Here is a 26262-nt window from a genome sequence, read left to right as displayed (position 1 = left end):
TCAGGTGAAAGCTGGACCCATTGTCATTCTTTTCCTCATTGTCACACATTTCATTCTACAGTCTAGATTTTCTGTTTGTGCTTGAGAACAACAAAGGCCTTGTTGGCCCAAAAATGCTAAAAATTGAGAAAAATGCACATTGATAAATTCAGCCAAAGCTGTGTGAACTTACTCATGGGAGGGCAACAGGGGGGAAAAAAAAAGAAGAAAAGAGAGAGAGACGCATATGAGACAGTCAGAGGAATGATGGAGCAAGACAGACAGAGAGTCAGTGCAGAAAGCGAGAGAGAGCGAGAGAGAGATAAAAGGACAAGAAGGCAGAGAGAAGAGAGATCAAGTGTCAGGTCCACTGTGGTCCATTTTGCCCAGAGACAGCTGCAGCCACAACTGACAAATCCAGAGGGGCCCCTTCCTCTATAGGCACCGGGAAAGCACCGGGAATTATCCAGCGTCTCAGCTCTCTGCTCCTTGGGGAAGCTCTCTCTCTCTCGCTCTCTCTCCCTCTCGCTCTCTCGCTCTCTCTCAGGAGGAGAGGAGGGTCACAGACAGTCGCACTTCCCGCCTGTGCTGATAACCCCGCTCCTCCCCGTTCTGCCTTCAGCCCCGAAACAGGGTAAATCCTGGAGATCCGAGGGGGGGCGCAGTGCTTCTCCCACCTTCCCAAGCTTCCCCGTCCACTTCCATATGTCCTCTCATAATGATTTGTATGTGTGTTAAAGGGATGTGGAAGAAGGGAGCGGCGGGGGGGGGGGGGGGGGGGGGAGTGTGAACAGCTGTGATGTACTGTCGTCTGGGGCATGATAATATACCCATGTCATTAAGGCTGGCTGGACATTGCTAACATCTGTAAGTGTGTGTGTGTGTGTGTGTGTGTGTGTGTGTTGAGGTTGGTTTTACAATAAGCCAGTCACAGTTCAAAGGAGGCCACTGCATGCTGGTAAATCCTGATTTCTGCTGCGTCTTCTAAAGTCGGGAGAAGTAAAGGGAAATGAAAGCTGAAAAAAAAGGGGCAATCAGGTGAACGTGTGTGTTGGATGAGGGGTGGGCCTGGCTGAGGGGGGTGTAGGGGGGTGGGGGGCGGGGTACGGTGCAGTAGCTGGGAGGGTGAGAAAGGTAGACGGAGGTTTTGATGTTGGGAAAGAGAGTGCAGCGGGGGAGCGCATCGTAATGTATCTATTGAAGTCCAGGCCTCTGCGTTTGATACACGACATCTGTACCCCATTTCCCTCGTTTCCCCCAGCTGTGCACGCTCACGTGTACAGGAACAATAAGACCGGGCTCCATAAATTCTCTCACTCCCTCTCTCCCTCCGCATCCATCTCCCTTAGCGTCCCTGTTTTTCTCTTTTTATCTTTCTCCTCTATCGTTTTCCGTCCGTCCTGAGCGCCCAGACAACAACCGTGGTCCTGGAGAAATGTGATGTTGCAGACTTTGCGCCACCGCCCCTGATCTCCTCCTCAGACTGCTGACTCGGCTGCGGCCCTCCCCTCTCAGACGCAGCGCTGTAAAAAGCCCGAATTAATTGATTTCCTCTCGGTAAGAGGGGTCATATCTTCTGCTCTGGTTTCTGACATCCTCTTCCTCCCTACCTCCTCTCTCTACTCACTCATTCCTCCATCTCTTCACCCCTTACTCTCAGCACACCTCCTTATAAACCCCCCCTCCCACCACCACCACCGCCGCTCTGCAGTGCAAGAGAATGGAAGTATCGTTTGGCCCCCGTCAGGTCCGCTGGGGTCTGGGTGCGCGGTAAATGAAATATGGTAGCTGTCGCATTAGGAAATCCATTGAAGTTAATGAGGGCCGGTGTTCTCTGCGGAGTCACATCTGCTGCTGGTTAGGCGCCAACAGCCCCCCGTCCAGACACCACTGTGGGGACTGTGGAGGGGGAACAGGAGGGCGGGGGTTGATACCGACGGGGAAACTGGACCTGGGGTATTGAGTGGTACTGGCCAGCGGTTGGCTGAAGAGAGTGGGCAAGAAAGTGGAACGGCTCAAAGGTCACGACCTCCAGGGTATTTGTAATGGTGGCCTGATGGTCCATCGAGTAATGGATACTTTTTGGTTATCAATGCGATCAGCTGGCCGGGCTGTAGAAAAACCACAGAAACCAGTTCTCGCTCGCCCGCATGGTAGAACAACATCTGATATCGACCCGCCGACTCACTTTCTCTCGGGATGTATGATATTTCATGACCTTCAATTATAAATGCTGTCTGGTTTCATTGAAGGTCAAGCAATATGACCAATAAAACAATTAAACCGTCTAATATTATTGCCCGGTAATGAGCTGTGAAGCAGATCTCTGTAATTTGGTACTGTGGGCTATTGCAGGGTAATGGTGCATAATTTAGAGATGACAGCTCAGATAGAGCCGTCGGAGGATGTACAACGCTTTTCTGGACACTCTCGGGTCTTTTTTGTACACTGCCAGCCGATCTGTACCCTTAGGTGTGTGGTCAAGACGCCGATGACAATTACAACCAAACAATAAGAGCTGGACGAGTAAACTTAGCGTGACAAAGCCGAGCACAACATCGCCAGTACTCGCTGAATTCAAAGAACAGAGTTCAGTCGGGAACCGACAGACACGGAAAGGTCAAAAGTTTAATGATGGCGTGTGTGAAACATGCCGAATGGTCAGTGTATTGACATGTCAGACAAAAGGTTCGGGGCTGCCTTCAATGGCCGGTCACACCTCTTTAAGGAGAAACTTTAAGTCAGCTGAACTGATGAGGTTCTCAAGCAGATTCTGCTTTCTGGAAGATTTGTTTTTATATCAGGCTTGGGTCACATATTTGCTAATTAGTTTGACTTTCCTCCTTTTTTTTCTTTGTTTTAACTTCCAGATGGTAAAGGGCTTACTGCATCAGGAGAGTTCAAAGAGTGTTTGGTAAAATGTCAATCACAGGCATGTAGGTTGACATTGGGTTTTTGTGTTTTCAGCCACTCATCTGTTCCCCTAAATAGTTTAATCGCAAACGTCACAAAACCGTTTCACAATCCAGTGTTTTGGTATGGCGAGGGAAAAAGAAGAGTAAGGTTTTATATTAATCCAACTACAGAATTGTGATTAAACTTGATGTCACACATTGAAGAAGTGGTTTTTTTAAGCACATTTTCACAGAAAGACACATTCTATTGAATAGATTATTTTTTTTTAAACGACTTTACATATATTTCCCAAAGGGAATCAATAATGCCTGAACTAAGATTGCATAGTTTATCTTAGGGTGTTACCAGTCAGCAGAATAAATGGTCTCTTAACCCTTGTCAAATCACAAAATACCACCCCCCATGGTCAGCATCACAGGGGGTCAGAGCATCCACTGAGCTGTGTGCTCATTTGTCAGCTACAGTTCAGTTCGGAGAGCATCTTCACTGCGTCATCCATCTTCACCGTGAATTCTAAGTGTGTGTGTGTGTGTTTAACACCATTTGTCAATAGTTCAGAGTGCATCTTCTCTCATTCGTCTTCAGCAAATGTCCTAAGTGTGCATTCTTTGTGCCCATCTCAGGTCATTAGTGGTCAGGGTGCAGAATGGATGGATGGGATGGGTCGCTATCAGGGTGAGATGAAGGCTTCTCTCTTCTTATCTCAAGCTGATTGTACAACACAACTGTAGACGTTTCTTTCTTTTTGAATTGGCGCATTTCAACAATACAAACAAACACGGTACAGTCTTAAATTTAAGTACACATTATACATGAACCAGTTTAGACACCTCAGTACATGCAGTCCTATAAATAACATAAAATTAACCAAAGAAATTCATATTACATAATCTGTCAGCTGACTTTTAACAAGTGTCCTTCTCGTTTTTGGTGTAAGATATTTCTGTATAGGATCACTGCAGGGTTTTCCACATTACCTCACAGGACCTTACATGAATCACTTAGTTGTCTATTGACCTTCTTGACCTGGAGCATTGCATTGGATAGTTTGCTTTGATTTCCTCCCACGGCTCAAAGATAAAGTCTGAAAGTGGAGTGGAGACTGTGGCGTCAAGCAAATTCTGAGTTGTTCCCATGCATGTGAATGTCTTTCAGTTAATGATGTGTGTGATTTACACTGACAGTGCTTCAGAAACGAAGATTGTCAGACAAGTTGATTTGGTTGTGGTGCGAATCATATAACTATGCCTCACCTGACACAGATGTGCTGTCTTCTGCTTGAATGAAGAAATGAGCGGCGGCAGTAAGAATTTAGCGCTACCCGGTCCCATGGATGTGTGTTCTGCCCGCATAGTTGGCATCAGATCAAGGTGAATCTGGTATGAGCGAAGGAAAGTGTGAGTGTGTGTGTGTGCATGTGCAGCCCTCATTAGTAAACTCCAGCCCTGCGTTCACAGTATGAACACACCACTCCTCCCCTTCCCCTCACTCTCTGCCTCTCAACTAAATGAGGTTAATAAACTCAAGAGTTTACTACCATCACCAACACCATGCCTCCTCCCCTGCTTTCTCCTTCATCTCTCCCTCTCTTCCTCCAGCTCTCTCTGCACTCCTGAGCCAGCACTACTCCTCCGCCTCCCTTTTTTTTTTACTCCCTCCTTCCCTCATTCTTTCATCTCAGCTGAAATGCTTTCTTCCTCTTTTCCTCACCTCTTTTTTATTGTCATTGTTGCAAGGCGAAAGCTGTGGGATTTCCTCCCTCTTTTTCCCAGGACAGAGCTGCAATTACAGCTCAGGAGAGAAGAAGACCAGCTGTGCAGGGGAACTGGGAGCTAGAAGAGGGAAAAGACAAAGAAGAGGGCGCCCCCTAGAGGCAACAAAGTGAACCCATTACTACCTGTAATTGAAATCAGGAGCAAGCTTTCAGAAATTATTAGTAATAAAAGCAATAATATGAGCAAACAGGACTGAAAATCTGTCACAATGAATATTGTATTTTATTCTGGCAAAATCCCTTAATAATAAAACACAATTTAACGCTCATACTGGCTTTGGCAGGAACAAGCAGTAAGATATGTGAAGAATGTGTTCAACAGCCTTGGGTGATCTTACCTTGGAAAGCGTGTGGGCTGGAACATCCTCGAAGTAGAAAAGACTTGATTTTTTTTTTTTTTTCTTTTTGTACTGAAGAAGACATGTAAACAGAGTAGATCAAGTCAGGCAGCTGTGACCTTTGAGGCTACATGAATGCTGTTTGGGCTGGTAGATATTTGATGTGACATCATGTCCCTACATACAGGGCTTATAATCAAATGTCACTGAAACGTACACTGATGCCGATATCCCAAAACCCCGGGATGATTATAGACATTCTGTTAGGGCCTTATAGTACTGTACTTTTTGAATGTACCGATCTACTGTACTGTATGACCCATGGATAAATTAAAATATAAATAGTCTTTGTGATCATCTGACATCTAACGGGATTACCTTCAAACAAAAGGTTTGAGTATTATTTAGAGCGTGGGTCTGGCCGCAGTGCTCCTCTGATCATATGACCCAGACCGACTTTAGTCTGCTTTGTATCCAGGCGACTCCGTTAAAACTCTCCTGGATTCTCACTGCTCTGGCATAAACGGAGAAAAACCACCTTTAGGTTTGCATGCCATTAATTCTGCAGCCCAACCAAAGACACGGCCAGTGGTAGATTCATTCCATTTTCAGTGTTTTTGGTGAAGACATGAAGACAACAAAGTAATAGGTTGAATATGAGTATAGCTCTCTGAAATCATTTAGAGAATAACCAACAAGTATATTATAAATGCTTGGTATTTATTTGGTTACTGTTTCCATCTGTGTTCTCTGATGTGCATTTTAGACAGCAGGAAAGTCAGTTTGGGGCAAACATTAACTGCAGCACCCAGGCTCATCATGATTAAATAACATGGCACACATCCTTTGATCAGCATCCGTCCATCCTGCTGTATCCAACTTCAAGTCACATGTTGCTGGAGCCAATCCCAGCTGATTAAGAAGTGAGGCAGGTAACATCCTGGACACACACTCACAGTAACACCAGGGGCGATTTTAAGTGACCAATTAACCTCCATTGAATGTTTTTTTTTTTTTTTTTTTTTTTTTACTGCGGGAGGAAACTGAACAACATTAAAACCCATTCATGCACAGGGAGGACATGAAGACTCTAAGGCCCAGAGCCCCTGGGGCTTATGCCTGTGTGTGTGTGTGTTACAGTGCAATAAAGTATGAAATTCGCAGACAATGATTGTGTTAAGAGTTCAATCGAATCACTGGTGATTTGTGTCTTATCCATGGCATTAGGTTCCCCCAAAAATGTAATGAAACATGTCAGAGCACTTTATTGAAACTACATCTTCTCGATTAAAGACTCTTCAGTTCTGACAGAGCAGCTCGACAGTTTAAATTTCTGGAACGTTAACTTAAATTTGCAGTTCTGTCAAAACCTGAAACACCCTGTTGAACATGCAACATTTGATGGACACCTTTATCCCAACATTTGCAGGATGCTTCGCTCCTGAGAGGAAGTGAAGCATTGACCCTGGCAGGACCAAACCCCCCCAACACACTCACACACAGGACCACATTATTAAAATGACTGTGCTTCGTGCCTGTTCAACTTCAGCTATCAGCTGCTGGCAATGTAATGTTTCCTAACAGCTGTCGCACCGTCAGGTTGTCTGCGTGTGTGTGTGTGTGTGTGTGTGTGTGTGTGTGTGTGTGTGTGTGTGCGTGCGTAACAAAGGGAGAGTGATGGCAGCAGGAGCCCCTGTCAGGCCCATGGGAGAGAGAGGAGCAGACGCTTGTGTCGTTTCGCTGGAAACATATGGTGAAACTCAAGTGTGTAATTTACCTAGGACTACGGGTGGCCCCGAGCAGCTCGCTCACACACACACTCACACACACACTGACAGGGTGTAATTTACCTGGGGCCGATGGGTGGCCCAGTATCCCGTTGCACTTGTCATACACACAGACAACTCAAACACAGTTCACACTCCCTGACAGAGCCGGAGAGAGTGAAACTAATTTCCACAGACCTGCAGACAGGAGAGGGAGAAATCACACGGTGACAGAGATGTCAGAGATGAGCGCACTCAAAGGCGGGGAGCCACATGGCGTTTACTGTATCGGCCCGGCGGAGGACATTACCCCAAATTCTCAACCTGTGGGAGTTGCTGCTCACCCTGTATCACATCCTCTCCAATTCATCAACCTGGCTCCTTTTCAAAGCCGGCGCGATCCCCCCCTCAGAGAGGGAAAGAGACGAAGGTCATGGGAGCACCAGCGAAAGGGAGGAAGACAGATTAGAGGAGCATGTCCCTCCCTACATTCCTGCACTGACCTTCATAGCACTGTGGCACTGTAGCCATCATCAGGCCTCCATGCTTTATAGTCGGATGTTACTGAGGGGTGGGATTATGCGCTCCCCAAACCTGCATGCCCCACCCCGATTCCACGGCAGCCGTGAAGGGGGCATATCTGGTTTCTCGCGAGGAGTGACAGACAGGTCATCCAAACGTTTACAGTTGGGCCTGTTTAAGGTGTCTGTCTGTGGCACAGGCTGATATGATAGCCTGTGTGTGTCGTGTTTGATCTCCTCTCCCAGCCAAGGGGCTCAAACTTCTCTCTCTCCAGGTGCAGGAAAGCCGACCCGAGGGCACGGGATGGGAGGCACACGCAGTTCACATCACAAGCCTCAACGCAGACACACACGTTGGCAGGAAGTTTCATTGAAGCACTAACTCGGGCTGAGTAGCTCTGCGGTTTAGACTAGTTTACCAGTCCAGCGGTGTTGCCGAGGAATGCCTCCATAGACCCGGTAATGCGCCCCAGGATAAACACCGCCGTTCCCGCCTCCGCTTGACATTAATCAGTTGCAAACAGAGTGAGAAAAGAGAAGGTGAAAGGGCCACCTGCTTCAGTGGGCTGCTTAATAACAAGACGCAGCTCATTTCCTTCGCTACAGATCAAATGATGATCAGACGACTCCGATTCCGTTTGCTCAACAGGTGCAGATTTGGCAATTGGACCAAAATGATTAAAAAACTATTAACTCCACCCAGTATCCTGTAAATCACTGTGTATTGTTGGTTAAAGACATTTTTTCCCGTCCTCTAACCCTAAAAGTAACACCAATAATCGCTCTTTTTATTCCTCCGGTATCTCCACACAGGGACTCTGTGTGGTCCGTAATGAGCTCTGCAAACATCTGCTACTCCTGTATTAGAGGCCATTTTCTCCGTGTCTCATCCTGTAATATGGAGAAATTAGAGTGCAGGGACTCATTCGGCTTGTTTATATGCACACACACTCACACACACACACTCGCAGGGAGCAGACATAACATAAGGAGTCCAAGTGTTTTTATACTACCCGACTGACGCTCTAACATACCATCTCAACACCACAATTTTCCATCCACAACAGTAAAACACTACCGGGTGTCTTTGGTGTGTGTGTGTGTGTGTGTGTGTGTGTGTGTGGGTTTTGTGCACACAACTGCAGCCTTCCACCAGCACACAGGTTTAGCGATTTATCTGGAAATCTTTACAGACTCCAGCGGCACCTTAATACTTATTTTTGTTGCTTAAATAAGAATCTCAGAAAACTCGAGTTAACCTTGTTCCTTAGGAACAGGCGTCCCATCATTTGTTTGAACAGTAGACGGTTTGTTTATGTTAGCCTGGCAGGAGTTCCCCTCTAAACACTGTGGTAGTTATATAACTGCTGTGGGAAGTCACTTATAGGGGAGTAGTGCCACCTAGCGTTCACCAACAACACATCTCAATTCCTAAAAAAAAAACAGAGTCAATGAAAGACATTTACAAACCTTTGAAGGTTTGAGAGCTTTTTATTATAGAACCCATAATATCTGTACAACATCTCCTGCCAGGGACACTGGATGGACTCACATACTGTACAGCAGACTGTTATGCAAGAAACATGAATACCTCAAACATAAACACCAGTTTCCTTATTGGCTGCTTGTTAAATGCGTCAGTGAGGCAGCAGTCAAGCATCTGGAGGACCCGATTGAAGTACATCCAGTCGTTCCTCGGCTGTGCCGACTTCATTTTCCAGTCCCTGGAAAAAGCAACAACGATCTTCCTTGACAGGACCTCCCTCACTTGCTTATCTCCTGTTGGACTTCGGAGAGGATCTGCTTCTCCAGTTCGGAGGTGTCGTACTCCTTGAGCATGTCGTACTCCCTCCAGGGCTCCGCCCACTTCTGGGCGTCCTCCATCTTGGACGGTGTCAGGCTGAGGTCAAAGCGAATTCCCTGGATGTTGAACTTTGGCCGCTCCCAGCGTTTGGACCACGGTCTGGGACGCATCTTTACTTTCAGCTGATGAAAGAGTTGGAAAAAAAAAAATGTTGTGAGACCCTCGCTTGGATAAAGTGATACAGAACATGCTTTCATGCTTCCTTTTGCGTTTGAGAAGTCTCTGTTGCTGCGGCCGTTCGTGCGGCTTGATGGTCTCTCACCTTGCTGATCGGGACTTCGTCAGTAGCCGAGAACGGAACGGGCTTCATCTCTGGGTCGATGGTGCTGTACTCGGGCAGAGCGTCTCTCAGGTACATCAGATTGTCATCAAGCCTTTTCTCCAACTTCAGCACTTCAATCTTCTGCAAACGGGGGTTGTACAGCTCGTAGCAGATCTCCACACCTGAGGACGCACACAGGAATGAAATCTTCAGGTTTACACGATGCTTTCCAGCTTCATGTTCAAGGCCTGAGAAATAAACATGCTTATTGATTCAGAGCTCCACTTTCAAATACCAAAAATCATTGGTATTGGTTGTTTTTTCATTTCAGGCATATTTATAAAAGCTTCATCACATGTTCTCTGGGCTTTGTTTTCCACGACACTTGCTTTTTGGAGAAGTAAGACAACACGCTAATTGATTAACTGCCAGATATAATTGTAGAGGCAATGCATTCTGTTACACTTCAGTAAACATGCTGAAAATCAGGCCTTACCTTGGTTATTAATAATGTTCCTCAAAACAAACGTGGCCCCGAGCCCTTTCCCGCCTCTCTGGATACAGATGCCCACAAAGCGGTTGGTTTTCCCGCTGGCATTGGGATCGGCCATGGTCACCGCTAGAATACTCCCTACAAGAAAACAAGAAGAAAACGAAAATATTTCAATAATGTCACAATAGTAGCAAATAGCTCAAATATTGTAATTTCAAGCATGTTTTAAAACTAAATTTTTACTGGGCACTTATAGAGAGGACAAAAACCAAACATGCCTGCAGAGAGAAATGCTTCGTGGCGCAGCACTACTCAGATGTTTGCCAGTGCTGGTCATTGTAAATACACGTGTTCACAAGTAAAGTGTTTTATTGTTTAACTTTTTTTATCCTTAATAAAGCTGTTAACTTCTATACCATGAGTATACCATATTTGACAGCATGACGTTACATATGTGCCACAGTGATGGCGGGCATGGTATAAGAGGCATTACAGCAAATGCACTCATGTGCAGAGACGTTACAAACATAAGCAGTTTCCATCTGGCATAAACTTAAAAAGCCCAGAATACAATTTATGACAAGCAGAGAGGAATTATGCTTGCTCAAATGAAATGGTTTTGTTTTTGTTTACAGGTGTTTCAAGATAAATATGATGCTATTCACACTTTATAAAATTTAATTGACTGCCCATAAAACGAAGAAAAAAAGACATTAAATTACAAACCACACTTATGAATCCCAAAACACTGACTTATTCAACAGTACCAGCTAAAGTTAAGGCTGAGTAACAAGCATGTAATGATGAGTCCAGGCTTGGAATATAACTTCATTTCTGTACCTCAGTCTTTCTTTTGAACTTTATTCTTGTCAGATCAATGAAAATTGTTTAAAGCAAATCAGGATGAGAAGAAGCTGGTGTGACAACCAAAACTCAGCTTTCATTAAAGAGGCACATTATAATGTTCCCCTCTTGTGTGCATGGGTCTCCTCTCACGCTTACCAACGTAGAATTCAGGAATATCGATCACTTTCCTCCGGCGGATCATGTCTTTCCTCTCAAGAGAAAACTTAAAGGGGGCTGTTCTCTGCCGGGGCGGGATGAACTCTGGGCTCAGAAACCTGGAAGAAGGCAGGAAAACACCTTAAAAGTTTGATTTCACACAATGTGTCAGTCGATGTGAAATGTGGTTGAATATCATACTTTCTCTGAGATGCCGCAGCCTGAGTTTTATCAATGATGACAGGTTTGGATGGAGGAATGAACTTAGGCGGGTCGCCTTCACTCCCAAGGCCACGACGGCACACAGAGGTGGATAGAAACCCTGAAGGAGGAGAACAGATGAGAAACATCAGTCATTTGTTCAAGTGAGCTAGGAAGCTAGCTAGCAGTTAGCCACGTTAGCTCTGTTTTAATGTTTAACAACAATCTTATGCACGGCAGCCTCGCGTAAATAATCCTGCAGGAAGTATTTAGTGTCCTTACGTTCATTCTGGAGTTGCACGTTTCCTAATAACCTCAGCGAAAGGATGAATTTATCGAGTCCTCTGGAGCGGGCAGCCATGACTGACCTTCTGTTGTCACATGTGAACGTGTACGGAAGCCGTGAAGGACAGAACCGCGTTTCAGCACAGACTGCAGGTTAGGCAGAAGTCCACACGGTGGCGCCACTGTTCTTTTAAGGGACGCCCCACGGACCACAGGGCATTCCTCTTTGATGAAAGTAGAAATACACTATATTAGTTTTTCTCTGTCTCTGCCTCGACTTGATTTAGATGAGATGGCACAAGATTGATTCTTACAAAATTATTTTTTAGCTACTTGAATCCCACTACAAGTGATGATTTTGTTTTTCTGATAAAACGATATTTAATTCGGAGTTTCATTTTGATACAAGTAATAAATGTGGTAATCCAAGGTAATGTAAATCCTAAAGTGGGGAAAAAGGCCCTAATTCCCAGATTACAGATTTCTTTGTGAAATCTTATCACATTTTTGGGAAGTTATAAGTATAGTTGAAAGGCAAGGCAAGGGAAATGTATTTCAAGCACCATTCAGATACAAGTCGTTTTGACAGTGCCTCACAATGAAATACAATGTGATTTGGAGCAACAAAAATTATAATAAATGATGCAAAAACTTCCTTAACGTAAAGTTAATGAAATAAGTAAAACCTGTTTTTTAATGGAAGGCCTGAGCAAGCAGCTGTCTTGACAGATTTTTCTTGGTTTTTCCTACTGATGCATGTTATTTGACAACACACCATTATAATAATCAAGCCTGAAAATAAATGCTTGAAACATTTCCCCAAAATTGTAGGTGGCATCCCTCCAACTTCATTTCAGATATAATCGGTATGCTGAAATGAAGTTTAAGTTGCACTACAGTCAGTCAAAATGTTGTTTGGGGAGACTTCAGTTAGCTGCAATTGAATCTTATACTGTTTTAGTGTTTTATGACTTATGGAGTTATGAGGGAATTTTGAGACATAGTTCACACGTCATGATACCATCTCTCATCCCATGATAACAACCAGCTCTACCTATTATCAGAGATATCTTACATATTTGACAATAGTCACATATACATTCAGAAAAACCTTTCTGGAGAATTACTTTAATTGGTAATCTTTTTAGAGAACTTCTTGATAAGGAAAAATTGCTATTGTATAAAATAAATGTTTCCTTTTTTCTTTTTCTGCTTATTTGATATGGAATGACCAAATGACCAAGAAATAAATGTTTCCTTTTTTTTTTTTTTTTTGCTTATTTGATATGGAATGACCAAATGACCAAGAACACGGAACGCGTGCAGTACTGGATACACAAATTGGTCACACTTTTATTTTAAAGTTATTCAGACTTTGCTTTTTTTTAACTTTAGTGAGATGTTTTTTATTATTTATTTATATTTTGCTGTGGCAGGGAATTCTGGGTCTTTGAGACCATGCAGGGGAGCGTCGCTCCTGCAGGTGGGCTCAGCTGCCACCACAGCCCAACTCACGCAGTTGGAAATGTGCTCCCTCTCTCTCTCTCTCTCTCTCTCTCTCTCTCTCTCTCTCTCTCTCTCTCTCTCTCTCTCTCTCTCTCTCTTCCTCTCTCTCTCTCTCTCTCTCGCGCACAGACTCCAGCGCGGAACGACGTCGACCCCGGACGCACACAGGCGGTGTGGTGGGAGGAGGATGAGGGGAGGATAGAGACGTGATGGCCCCGCACATCTCCCGCAAGCGACGCACAATCTGAAACTCAATGCTGCCGCTGAACTTTCTGATGATCCGGAGGAAATCCCAAACTTTGAGGCTTCAAGGATGTTCTTCCCAGATGGGACGGTCTCAGCCCTCCGTTTTGCGCTCCTGTTGGGAATAACGTGTCTGACCGTCTTCAGCCAGGGCTCCTCTGACTTTTCAGGTAACAAATTCATGTTTTTATGTTTAGGAAATTAGTCTTATTCTTTATTGGATTTCAAAAACCATCAGAGGAAGGTGATAAACACTCCATCTGATGCGTATCCTCTCTCGTGCGTCACTCCGGTTTCAGCTCGAGGCTTTCCAGTTTGCTCCAAACGGCTCGGATAAAGTCTGTGCGCGTGTGTTTCGGTGTCGAGCTGGACTCCCACAACAACTGTGATTTAAGGTGCTCGTGTCTCGTGAAGCACTTTCAGGGCGACTCGTGCCTCTGGCATGCTGCAGCACGCACACTCAGATGTTTTCTCCATAAAACCACCAGGACACAACCTTAAACATGAAGAGGGGAGGAAGAAAAAAAACACACCTTATTGCGCTTATCTGGTGACCTATTCTGACACAGTTTGAGCAGAATGACCCGCATCAGCAGCTTCAAACAACATGCTCTCATTTACTCAAGCCGCGGGGATTAGGGGCTGGTTTATCAGCGCTCTATAGATCTGCAACACTCATCCCATTGGTGATGCAATTGAGATAAACGGAATAATGTGGTTAATGTGTTACCCGGTGGGAACTGTTGTCTAGACCAAATGCTCCACTTCACTAGAGTTACCCGTCAAAGCAGGAAGACAAATGCCTGCAGCAGAGCAGCTTTTATGGCCGTAGCTGCACCTCATATCCAGGCCACAGTCGGCACACAAGTGCTTCATGTCTGGAATGGCCTGTAATTCTGTGTGACCGAAGTTGTTGACTTTTATGTCCATAAATGAAGCATATCAGAAAATTGAGTGATCCAGCGTGGTGTTGAAGTCAGTGAAGCTGTGCTCAGCCCAAGGCAAGCCTGCAGGTTTTGTTTACAGTGCCATAAAACAGGAAAGGGGCTTTGTGTTGGTGTTAATTGGCCTCTAATGGGTCTAATGGTTAGAAACAGCAGAGAAACACTGAAGGGGAAGGTGCTAAACAGCACATGTATGTAATGGCCCCCCTGAGTATGCTGCAGTGTGTGTGTGTGTGTGTGTGTGTGTGCGTGTGTGTGTGTGTGTGTGTGTGTGTGTGTGTGTGTGTCCATGTTGCAGCCTAATGAGTGACTCCAGATCATGGTCTGGTGAAGGTTGTTAACAGGCTTTCATTTCTCTAATTGCCAAGCACGGTGGAACCTGTGTTGTTGCACAAGTATATGAATGAGTAGGTCAATTAGGCAAGAACAGGATGGCTGTAAGACCACCTGAATTCAGATTTCTGCACCGAGGACCAGGCCTCAGCATAGCGGTGGAACTACCGATTCATTTTCTCAGAGTTAATTCGTTGAGACCTTAGTTTTGGTGCACAGTTTGTAGCAGCATGGTTTTGCAGAAACGCTGACTAAGCATCTCTGTGAGCGAAATGAGAAAAGGGACAGCCTCAGAATACCTCACGGACAAAGAAATCCTTCAGTACCCGCATTCTTGACCAGCTGGAGTCTCCCTGGAGACCGCTGAGCTCTTTGATTGACAGCTGCTGCCAAAGTGTGGAATGACAGAAGTGCAGGGTTTAGATCCAACATCTGTCAGTCAGACTTTGTTTTTGTTTTGTTTTTTTTACAATCAGATGTTTGGATCACTGACGGTGAGCAATCTGCTCTGTCACTGAGGTGAATCTACCCAGGGGGACCAGCTGTCAGCTTCCAGCCCAATGTTTATTGGTTTGAAAGTTTAGGTTTCTACATTTGTGTCTCTTCTTAACAGCTTGAAATAACTGGAGTGTCATGTGTCGTTTGCTGCCTTGAGCTCATTGCGGAAGAGGAAAAAAAAAAGAAAATTGGAGTGGAACCCAATTCTGCTTTCGTTCCTCTTTCTTGTATGGAAGTGATAAATGATGCAGTGGGTCCTGGGCAGCATTTAAGAGCCTCTGGGCGAGCGGCAGTGTCAAGCCAGCCAATAAATGCTCCATCCTGTGAGTCTCCAACACTCTACTGGTGATCATTTAACAGTTTTTTTATACAGTAAGTTCATAAATGTCACGATGAAACCTTTCTCCACACTCAGATTGTATTACAGCGTGTCCATCGGGAACAATGATTTTTTTTCAAAAGCATGCTTGTTTTTAGTTTGTACAGTCTGGAACTCCATGAACATCACATGTTTGCAGGCAGTTTATTTTTGCCTCTCAATCTTCAAACTGCCCGCTGTTATCGACCGACAGATAATTTTGTCAACACAGAGCTGTGTGGTTAAATGAAAGTGATGAGTGTAAGGCTGTTGAGGGGGAAAAAAGAAGGTAAGAGGAAAAATAAGAATCATGGTTTTGCGGCAAATGGGTGTTTGAACGGAACGTTCCCGACTTTATCTCGAAGCGTCTCTCAGTGTTTATTTCTGTTAGCTGTGGAAAGCTTCAGAATTTGTACATTGTGAATCAAATGTTGCGAGGAACACCGGAGCCTGTAGAGCTGCCAGAGGGTTACAGTGAAGCCACTTTCCTTCTCTGTGCGTCATAAAAACCCTTTTTAACTCCAGTCAATGGGATGTGAGGCTGTTGAGGGGCCAGGGGGTCAACTGAGGTTAACCCATAGTACCCGGGAGTGCGTGGTTTTGGGGGAGTTATCATCCATCTTGCTCTTTGTTGTCCCTGTCGAGTTTGATCGCTCGAGTTTTCTGCAAATGAGAAAGATTGAACGAACCCAGCCTTGATTTTCAGTCATGAATATTACTGGTAATTCAGTTTTGAAAAAAAAAAAACAACAACAACGTATGATTGATTGAATAACTTAAACTAGCACACATTTTTGTGCATTTAAGGAATTAAATCATTTTTGTGGATATTTAGAACCACTTTCACTCATACTTTAGTTTAATTGTGGTCTTTTAAACATCGTCAATAAGTGGGAGAACAAGTTTGTGATAAGACCATGAAATAAAATAGATAATCATCATAATTTTCAGTCCTCTTGTCATATCGACAGGAGTCAAAACATGAAGAAATATCAGCTTACAGTCACAGTTGACCAAAACATACACTATAATGAAATAGAAGAATACATTAATAATAAATGTTTATTTTACTCTCAAATGTATCACTGATCTAACAGGCAGTCGGTTGGTGTGTTTTATTGACATATACTATCTTTTTGTTCATTTTTCTGGAATCATTAAAGCGCTAAACTAGTCCATATCTGTTATTTTGTCAGTAACTTAATTTTTTGGTATTGATGAATGAACTAGTGTGTATGTGGATGAATGAACTTTCTCGTGAGAAATTGTGACTGGTGTTTATACAAGACACTGGACTTTATGAATAGAAAAATGACTTAGCTGAAGGGAAATAAAGGCTCAGTCAGCACATTAGCGCTCGTATTATTGATATCTGTTTGCAGACCTGCAGCTTGTGTTTGTTTCTGTGTGTGTGTGTGTGTGTGTGTGTGAGCGTGTGTGTGTGCCCTCTTTGATCTCCCGCTCAGATCAGCTGAGTGCTCCTCTAAACCAAGTGCTCCAAGCTTCATGACTCTGCAGGAAACGCACAAATCCACCTCTCCTGAATCAGGCTACCTCCAACTAACCCTGGCTTTGCCCACCCTCTTCACAAACACGCACACAAACCCGCCCTTCCACCTTTCAGTGGGCGCTGCTCACACCCCCCTCCAGTCGTAATCCGCTTTCATTTTGGAGTAGCTCTGGATGTGGGTAACACGCCGAACTCCATGCCCCCCCCCCCCCCCCCCCCCCCCTCTCCTCCCTCCTCCCCGCTGCCTTTACTCCTCCCCAGGGCTTGCCTGATCACTGTTTCTGTGTCTGCGTTGTGTGCCAGGTGAGCTCTGTCTAAACAAATCCTGCCTCCCACTTGTTTTGTCTGCCGCGGCAGAGGCAGGCGGCGAGGCGGACGGCGAGGGCCTGGCACAGGGCTGCTTTTCTCTCGGACTGAATGGGAGAGGGGATGTTTCCCTTCAAAGAATGCTTTCAGTGAATGACACCGCCGAAGGAGCGAATGCAGCGGGGGCGCTCACAATGCTAGAAGTTCAGGTTTAAAATGAAATCCCCTCGAGATTTCGTCTGTCAAATCCAGCCAAATCCCGCACAAAAGACAGGATATTTCTGGATTTATAGCATTTTATCAAATCTGAAGTGTGTTCTGAATCTGCTTATCAAACCCAAATCCTTACAAATCCTCTTAGTGTTTGTTTTTACAAAGTTTTAACCTGAAAATTAGTTCATAATGTACGAGTTGAAATCATGACTTATAAACAAACTTTTGAATACAGCAACGCTGATTGTTTGACGTTTATTTCAATGGCTAACTGAACGTTTCAGTTACCACTCGGTCTTCACTGTCTTCACCGTTTAGAAAAGACAATACTTATTTTATACGCATGTTATTCTGAAATGTATGAGCTCCCGCAGGTTGAATTATGTTTTATAGGTTTATATTTATATGTGTCACTGTAATCGAGACTGTTGCTTCTCCAGTGTGTTTGGCTCTCTAGATATTTACAGCTGACTGTGTAGTTATGCAGCTGTGTGTGTAGTGTGACACGTAACATTAATAGCCGACTGCGGAAGATGCATAACGGGGCGTCAAATTCTATTTTAAAAAAGTGCTGCTACACAGGCATAATAACAAACTGCAGTAATTGTTTATAGGAGCCTTTCAGGCCTTTCAGTGCCGCTCTGCACCACAAAGCTGAATACTTAACCAATAAAATAAGAAGAGATGAGGCAGGATGAGTTAGAGGAGGCAGGTTACGCCATGGTCCCGCCACAGAGGCAGACGATCTCAAACACACTCACACCAATTAACCCCTCATGCGTCCTTTTGGATTGAGCAATGAATACTGAGTTGAAAGAAGAAACAACACAATGCAGACTGGAATGCAATGTAGATAACGTCTGGATGTGTGTGTGTGTGTGTGTGTGTGTGTGTGTGTGTCTGTGTGAATTCATGGCACAGTGTGAGGTGTATGTGTAATTTAAGGTGGAAGTCTGGCTCGGCACGACACGATCGTGATGAAAGACATGACCTACTGTGTTAAGGGCCTCCCCCGGGATACACAGAGTACATAAACAAACACACACGAGGCAGGGCCTCATATCATACCAGGGAACAACAAAGTGCTGCCGGCGATGATAGATGGGTGTTTACAGCAGGAAACAAATCCCCTCCTCTCATTCTGCGTCTGGAAGGAGGACATTTAATGATTACACGCATCACTGCAGTAAAACGTGGAAGGTTAAGTCAGTTTTTCTGTGAGATAAACAAAAGTGACTTATAAACAAGTTTTTTTGCTGGGTTAAAAAAAAAACAAAACAAAACAACCCAACAGATTACAGTATACAAAACTGGCATAATTAATGAGAAGCTCTCTTCAAAACAGATGTGGCTTTAAAAGGTGAGCTTTGTGTTAGTCGAGGCATGATTTGTAGGCGATATTAACATGCAGTCAAAATGAGTTTTTGCCCAGTTTCCAAAGGAGGAGATTCGATCCTGACTGAGGTAAAGCTTAATAAGTGACTTGGCTGCTGTTTGGATGCTGTCACACTACATTAAATGTGGTATGTCAGTCATGTCCGGCACCATTAAAATCGGAGTGTACTATCAGTGAATGCTTTGCCTCGATGTTTTGTCAGAGTTCAGTTTGTTTGTCAATGAAAGCCAGACACACTGAAGATTTACTTGTAAATATCCATCCATCCTTCTATCTTCCACATGATTTCATCCCACTGAACATCATGGGGTTCTGCAGCCCATCCCAGATGATTAGTGTTTACAGACAGAGTCCACCCTGGACAGATTTCCAGTCCATTACAGAGCAAACACAGAGACACAGATGCCCACACACAATCACATTCACACCTACGGCCAATTTTAGAGTCACTAATTCACCGAAAATGCATGTTTTTGGACTGTGGGAAAGAAACCAGAGTACCCAGGAACGACCAATGGTATATAATGCAGAATCTTGCGCAGAAAGCCTAACAGTCCCCACAAACACCAATATCACCGACCCCCTAGCTTCAACTAGAAATATTCTTGCTCTGAGCAACATTTGGAAGGCAACTGAGAGATTGGTGTAGAAATATCACATGGATGACATTTTCTGTGGGAGGAAGCTGGATTACCTGGTGGAAAAACTGCATGTACAGCAAGAAAATACAACCATTTCATCGAGATTCAGATCTGGAAATGTGAAGTGCTCCCCCACTACGGAGGCCCTGACCTTGGTCTAATAATCTAGTCCTACCAAGACCACATGCAGTCTAATAGTATAAGTAATGATGCCTACAAACTACCTTAATGGGTTTGTGCAAAGCTGACAATGCAAAATGGTAATTACCAATTGTGTAACTTTGTTTTTTCGTGGTTCAAAGCTGGTTTTAAAGTACCTTTTTGCATCACAGAAGCCTACTGTGCTCAAATGGACTGTTATCAGGCTGCTAAGTGAGGTCTTGCATTGGCTGCTGTCAAAAATAAACTATAATTTGAGAGAGAGTGGGTATCACTTTTTCAGAAAGTGTCTGTCTCGTGCCTGACTTTGCATTTTAAAATCCCGATGTTGGCAAAGAACGAGATCTAACCATCTCCTGAGATGAGCTGGTTTCTTAATCAATGCTTATTATCATCAGAAAGCCATTCAACCAGTCAGCCCTTAATATGATAATCATTATTTTGCATAGATACGTTCAATACATGAAGTACGCCCAAATGGTCCAATCACATGTTGAGCCGAATGGTTGCATAGTAATGACTGTTATTGCGAACCGAAGCAGGGGTCTAATTCCCAAACCATTTACCTGCAGAGATGTATATATACACATTGCAGGTGTGTGTTTGCACTTGCCCTCTCTTGCATAAGCAGAAGTTAAAAGCCCCAAAGAAAACACCGAGGAGTGCATGCAGAAGATTCTTGAGTGGCACTCTGCCGTCACTGCACGCGTCCTGCTTGACTTCTCCGCTATGTCTGAGGCAAAGACGGAGTCATCAATCAAGAATTCAGCTGCTTCTATCGTATTTTGAGCCCACTTCTTTCCTATGAAGAAGGAAATGTTCAAGCAACAGGTCAGATAAGTGTTGGTGCTCGCTGCCACACGAGCAGAAGGCTGTAATAGAGCCGTGAATAAAGGAAAAGTAGCGTTGAGAAGGATCTGGTGGGTGTTTGCACCGGTAGTTATCCCTGCATGTCCAGCCCTACTCATGCGGCGGCCGTTCAGTTAGGCTGTAAACAGTCCCACAGCACGCATGCAAAAAACCGGCACCCACACCTTTTTTTTTTTTCCTCTTTTTTTTTTTTTTTCCTGCCGCTGCCTCTTGGAGAATGTCAACCATGCTTTGATGCCCCTCCTTCCCCCCACTTTTCTGTCTCCCCCTCTGTTTCCTGGGAGCTGATTTATGTTTGGTTTAGGAGTAGACATGTCTGCCTTGATGTGTCTTTTTTTTTAACCCCCCCCCCCCCCCCCCCCCCCCTCCATCCATTGATCCCCCCTCCCGTCAACCTTATGCTTTCTTTGGTATGGGTTTGAAAAAAGTTCTGAACGCCGTTAGTTTTCATGGTTTGAATGAACCCCCTAGAGGCAAAGCGAGAGACGGGGAAACGGAGAGAGATGGAGAGGTAGAGAGGTGGGGCAGAGAAGGGCCAGTCTGAACAAGGAGGCATTGTGTCGCCCCCCAACTGTGTCGGACTGACAGTCTGCATTATAGCACGCTACAGCAGCCCGCTCCCCAAAGCACCGCTAATCTGTCGCTTACTGGCCCCTCTGGCGAGCTCAGGTAAGGGGGGAGGGAGCGAGAGACCACGACGACACACAGTTCCTCTTGTTTTACTCTTTATCGCCACACAAACCTGGATTACAGCTTTCTTTTCTTTATCATATTGTAGTCACAATATATAAACATGTAAAAGAAAAAATAGGTAACATGAAAAATGTTGCAGTTGATTCATTCTAAAAAGCCAAGGAATTAAGCTGCTGCCTCCTTTACTGAATGACAGATTCTGGATTTAAGTTGCAAAACGTGTGACTGGGACAGTCATCTATTCATGTTTTTTGCATCCATAACGATATAATTCAAACTATTTTCCTGTATAAATGCAAAGTGTTTCTTTCGGATGGTACCAGGAACAAAATGTCAAGTCAGCAGATGACGCTGAGTCGACCGGTTATTGGGATGTGCTTGTCAACATGCAACACAGAAACGCTCCCAATCCTCACTTAGTTTTGTTTGTACTTGTTTAGTACTTATTTTGCTTCTACTGCTTTATCAGTAATGATGGATTTATTGTGTTTGAACAGGCAGATGGGGTTACTGACCACTGCACCACCATGGTAGAGCTTCTTGATTGTAATATTGTTTGTTTTTCAGAGTCAGCAATGCTCTTAATTAGTACAAATTTATTTAAAAAAGCTTCTTTTTTTTTTTTTTTTTTTTTGCTCAGACTTCTGTCAAAGTCATGTTAAAAACTTGTTGAGGAAGTTTTTCTTTTAATTGTTGAGCGCAGACGGCTTTGCACAGCAGTTCTTAGCAGCTAAACTCATTTCTCAAAGGGAAAGCTTCGACCCGGTGAGACCTCCGTTACTTGTTTTACTTGTTAACTGCAAAAACAAACTCTCCCTCAAACTCTGAATGACCACGGCGAGCTTTGATGCTCCGCCTGGTCGTTCCTGCAGATCACTTTGGGTTTGTTGTAAATGGGAGGGGATCTCCTTGCTAAGTCCCATTGGACATGCTGCAGATGCCTTTTCACTCTCTCAGCTCCTCAGGAGTCGTTCAATTGCTTGTTTTCACAGGACATACCCCCAGATAAGCTTGTTAATTCCCCCAAAAGCCCCAGTCTTGCAGTTCCCACCCACTCCAATGCAGGTTTTTTTCTTTAAAAAATATCTTTTTTTTTTTTCTTTCCTCTCGCAGCATGCCTGGACAATTATAAAGGTATGCTGTCTTGCTGCTAATGCATTAAAACTGATTAATTCTGAAAGGGGTCTGTGCAGTTTTGACAAAAAAAAAATGGGTGACAGAAAGTGAAAATGACACTAAGAGACTATTTAGTTTTTGTAAATTATTTATAAAGGAAGTCACCTTTCATGGACTTATTATACATTTTTATATTTTTTGTTTTTCAAAATTCTAACAGTTAATTTGTCTGAACTGTTGACTATAATGAACAATTATTATCCAGAAAACAATTTCTTTATATTAAGTAACAATAATACAACTTCTTGAAAGAATATGTTGCAGGAAAATTTCAACATTTAGTGTAAAAAAGATAAAATGTTGTTTTTGAACTCCTAATTTATTAGATCTTCAGTGAACTCTTATGAACTCCTTTGAAGGACCAGAACAAGAAAAGCTTAAACACCGAGAGTGAAAATCCAGGAAAATAAAGAAAAATCCTGAAAAGAAATTAGAGGATTATTTGAGCACTAATCATAATCAAAAACAATTAGCTGATTCCGTGACCCTTTCCAAAAATAAGATTGTTTCCAGATCGATTTAAAATAACTTCTTTACTGCAGAAGCCACCTCAACCTCGTCTTCACGTTGGAGAAAGTGTTTCACTTCCATCTATTTGGTTTCGGTATTTTGATTGAGTTTAGTTTGGTTTTCAAACAAATTTCTGGCTTTTCAGAAGCATCAGAGCTATTTTTGCTGAGTCTAACTGCAAGAGCGGTTGTTAGAAATAGGCCTAAGTGTGTGTGTACGTGTGTGTGTGTGTGTGTGTGTGTGTGTGTGTGTGTGTGTGTGTGTGTGTGTGTGTGTGTGTGTGTGTGTGTCTTCTTCACAGCTCATCACAGGATTAAATGAGTGACAGAGAGTTCTCCACACCATGACCTCTCTTTCAAAAGCTCAATTCTCTTTGCCTCGGGCTGCGACTGCCCTATCAAGCAATTACTTAAATCCAATCCTCTGTGTTGAGGAGGTCCGCTGAAGGATACATCTGTCGCTCACGCCGCGACAATAGAGCGCACACACTGATGCGTCTCTGTGGTGTCTGCGGTCCGTGATGGCCGGCCTGGCCGCCGTCCAACTCTCCCGGGCCGTAAAAGTGACCATTAAAATGACGGATCTTTCCTCTTCTGGCTCTCCATTACTCCGTCCTCCTTTTCGCTCCGGGCGCTCTCCATGTGTCCGTGGGTGTCGGGACATGCTCAATAACGCCCGGCGAGGGTGTTCCCTAAACCCCCCCCCCCGAACGATAAGACACCCACAACACACACGCTGCAGAATTCTGGGTAAAATGATCCCTTTCCTCGTGCCCTCTGACACCCGGTGGTTAGGAGGAAAGGCACGTGCTGACAGGGGTCGTGGGAGGGCTCGGGCGCGACCGCCATTTAGGTTTTGGGGAGTCCCTGAAGGAGCCTCTGTCAAACTGGAAGGACATCTCTGAGGAGGGCAGATGTTGTCTAAACAGTGGCCCCCCCTCAGGATAGAGCACAGGCCAACAGGTGGACGTATTCTCATTGTTTGCAGGGGTCAACAGCAAGCTGAAACACCCAACCTGCCTCTGTGAAGACAACTGATTAACCCTCGATTGTCTTTTTAAGTTTCTCCAGTTTCATTTAAGCCACAGTTTTATGTGGATTTGCTTCGTCGTTGTCGTTATTTCTGATTTTCTATTCTTTTTAGTCATTCTGTGAAATTTTTGAAAACAAGTTTTTGTGTCCTCACACTGAAACATTTGTCAGACTTAAACTTTGTCAAGTGACATAAACGGCTTCTGCATGTTGTTTGATTCATTTTAGTGGGTTTGCTTCCGTTATATCAGGACCGTTGATGGAATTTCTGAAAACAACCCATTGCATGAGACATTTCCTGAGATCCTTTTATTCCTCAGAATTACCTTTTATGTGAAGAAACTGCCTAAAATACTGTTTCTGTATTTGTTTAATGGAATGTGGGTGAAGATCTTGCTATTGACCACAAAATAGAAGGTAAAAATGACATTAATTTAAGTAAAACACAGAGCTTTCTAATAGTGATACAAAACAAATAGAATATAATGTAGGCTCATAATAAAAGTTATCAATGCTTTTAAATGAAAAGCCTTTAACCATTACCCATTAGCACATGTCAAACTCATGTTTGCTTGATACTGTACCTATGAAAAGTATGAAATATTGCAGTTTTTAGTAATTAATTAAATTACTAATATTGTTACTTTTTTTTTTTTTTTTTTTGCTTATCAAGACCTTAAGGCTCTGAAACACTGAACCCATTATAATCCTGGGAGACTGCCGCTTCTTGATTCATACATCATGTCGACAAATAAATGGGCTGTGTTCAGGAAGGTGGGGGATAGAGGTGGCTGGGTGTGCACGTGTGAGTGCGTGTGTGTGGGTGTTAGAAAGAGAGGCTTGCTGGGAGGAGAGAAGGAGCGGGCAATTCAGTTGTTTGTGTTTGTGTCTCCAGTTTTAATGGCTTCAGCTGCTCGGGCTCTGGTTGAAGGAGGGACCAACTGTTTGTGTCTCTGCTGTTTAAATGTATGCATGTATGTAATTAATACACACCAGGCTGTGCAACAAGTGCAACCTTACTGTTATGTCACACTTTCGTAAGCTTTTGCATGATCCCTTTAACAGCAAAGTGTCAAACATGCAAACTTTTAATCTTCTGTGGCTTTCAATGTGAAGTGAAGCAGCTACATCAGTGCTTGGAGTTAAATCCTTACTCCTCATGTGAGTAAGACCCCACAGCTTGTACACTCCGCTCTTTCATTGTTTGGGCACACAGTACTACTAAAAAAAAAAAAAAACCTTCATTTCACTCATTCTAATAAAAACTGCTGCCTTTCTTTGGCTCACACTGTAACTAGTTTTGGCTTCAGCTAGTTCCCACCATTGTGTTTTGCAGAGGAAGAGACGCCGGAGTGCAATCAGATTTTCCAATTGAAATTCCGATTGAATTTTGATCGGTTTATGACACTGAATCCTCATCAGATAGGTTAGATCGAAACACAAAGCGGGATTTTTTTTTTGTTGTCATTTGAGAAAATTCATGAGAATCAGCCTTCACTTCTTTCACAGGATCTCTGTGCACATTTTTCTGCCCCGCAGTGTGATTATGTAGAATGTTGGTTAATCATAAACGTAACCATAAAAGCAAGACTAAATGTATTATAAGCGGTGGAACTTGGTGTATTTTAGGAATGCATTTTTTAAACAGATTACTGCTTTTCGACTGTACTTGGCTGCATGTTTATGGCTGCGTCTCACTTTCCTTTGACATCATGCCCTTTGTCTCGCTGGTCCTTTGTGGCATTCATGTGAACCCCGGCTTGGTTTTCTTAGATTTATTTTAGGATCTCATTTCATGTCTGCGCACCTCGTCAACCTGCCACATTCGGCATCGACGACGTCCAGCCCTGAAAAGATGAATGTGAAGTTTTGACCACATATGATTTACAGCTGATGGCTGTTTTATCTGAAAGCCGTCCCGTGCTGCAGGCCTGTGCTCTGCCTCTGTGGTTTGCGGAGGAGAGTAATTACAACAGGGCCTAAAGCCACCCGCTGTGGCCTTTTAGGCTCTGCCTGCCACATCCTGTAAGCAGTGGCCGTGCTTTCAGAAGACCTGTCTTCTTCCCACTGTACAGGCCTTTACAGATTTTCTTCTCTCCTGTTCACTTAAAGTCCTTTTTCATTGTCTATTTAAAACACTGTGAATGTTTGAGTCTGAAGTTTCAGCACTGAGTTGACATGTTTGCATTAAAACATCCGTGTCAGGTTAATAGGTGACTCTAAATCGCCTGTAAACATGTGGGAGTGTGATGATATGTCGTTCTGTGTTTGTCCTGTGATGGATCAGCTCCTGTGGCCCATGATCCTCAACTGGATAAAGCTGAATAAAAGATGGACAGATGACTTTCATAAGGAATTGTAAACAAATTTGACCACAGAAAGTTTTTTTGGCCATGTGGAGGTCATATACACAAGCATGCGCATGACAGTTGTCATTGATACTGATGTACTTAGGTACAGTAACAAAGTCTTTT

The 26262-nt window shown here is 43.8% G+C and overlaps 2 protein-coding genes across 2 annotated transcripts in view; one reads left to right on the top strand and one right to left on the bottom strand.

Annotated features, from left to right (window-relative positions):
- Positions 1–8771: 8771 nt before the first annotated feature.
- mrpl19 (mitochondrial ribosomal protein L19) lies at positions 8772–11563 on the bottom strand. Its single transcript, XM_030110119.1, has 6 exons — positions 11399–11563; positions 11117–11237; positions 10916–11034; positions 9917–10051; positions 9421–9602; positions 8772–9280 (listed from the first exon to the last, which is right to left on the bottom strand). Exons 1-6 carry the CDS (start codon positions 11475–11477, stop codon positions 9059–9061), a joined length of 858 nt encoding a protein of 285 aa, XP_029965979.1. The 5' UTR covers positions 11478–11563; the 3' UTR covers positions 8772–9058.
- A 1498-nt stretch (positions 11564–13061) lies between these two features.
- The window catches only part of eva1aa (eva-1 homolog A, regulator of programmed cell death a), a 59806-nt gene continuing 46605 nt past the window's right edge, over positions 13062–26262 (top strand). The window contains exon 1 of the mRNA XM_030110663.1: positions 13062–13320. Coding sequence (XP_029966523.1) covers positions 13221–13320 — 100 coding nt within the window. The 5' untranslated portion in view covers positions 13062–13220. The remainder of the gene's footprint in view (positions 13321–26262) is intronic.

Source organism: Salarias fasciatus, chromosome 15, assembly GCF_902148845.1.
Source record: "Salarias fasciatus chromosome 15, fSalaFa1.1, whole genome shotgun sequence".
Lineage (NCBI taxonomy): Eukaryota > Metazoa > Chordata > Actinopteri > Blenniiformes > Blenniidae > Salarias > Salarias fasciatus.
Note: the sequence above shows the minus strand (reverse complement) of the source record. Positions and strands in the feature narration are given on the sequence as shown.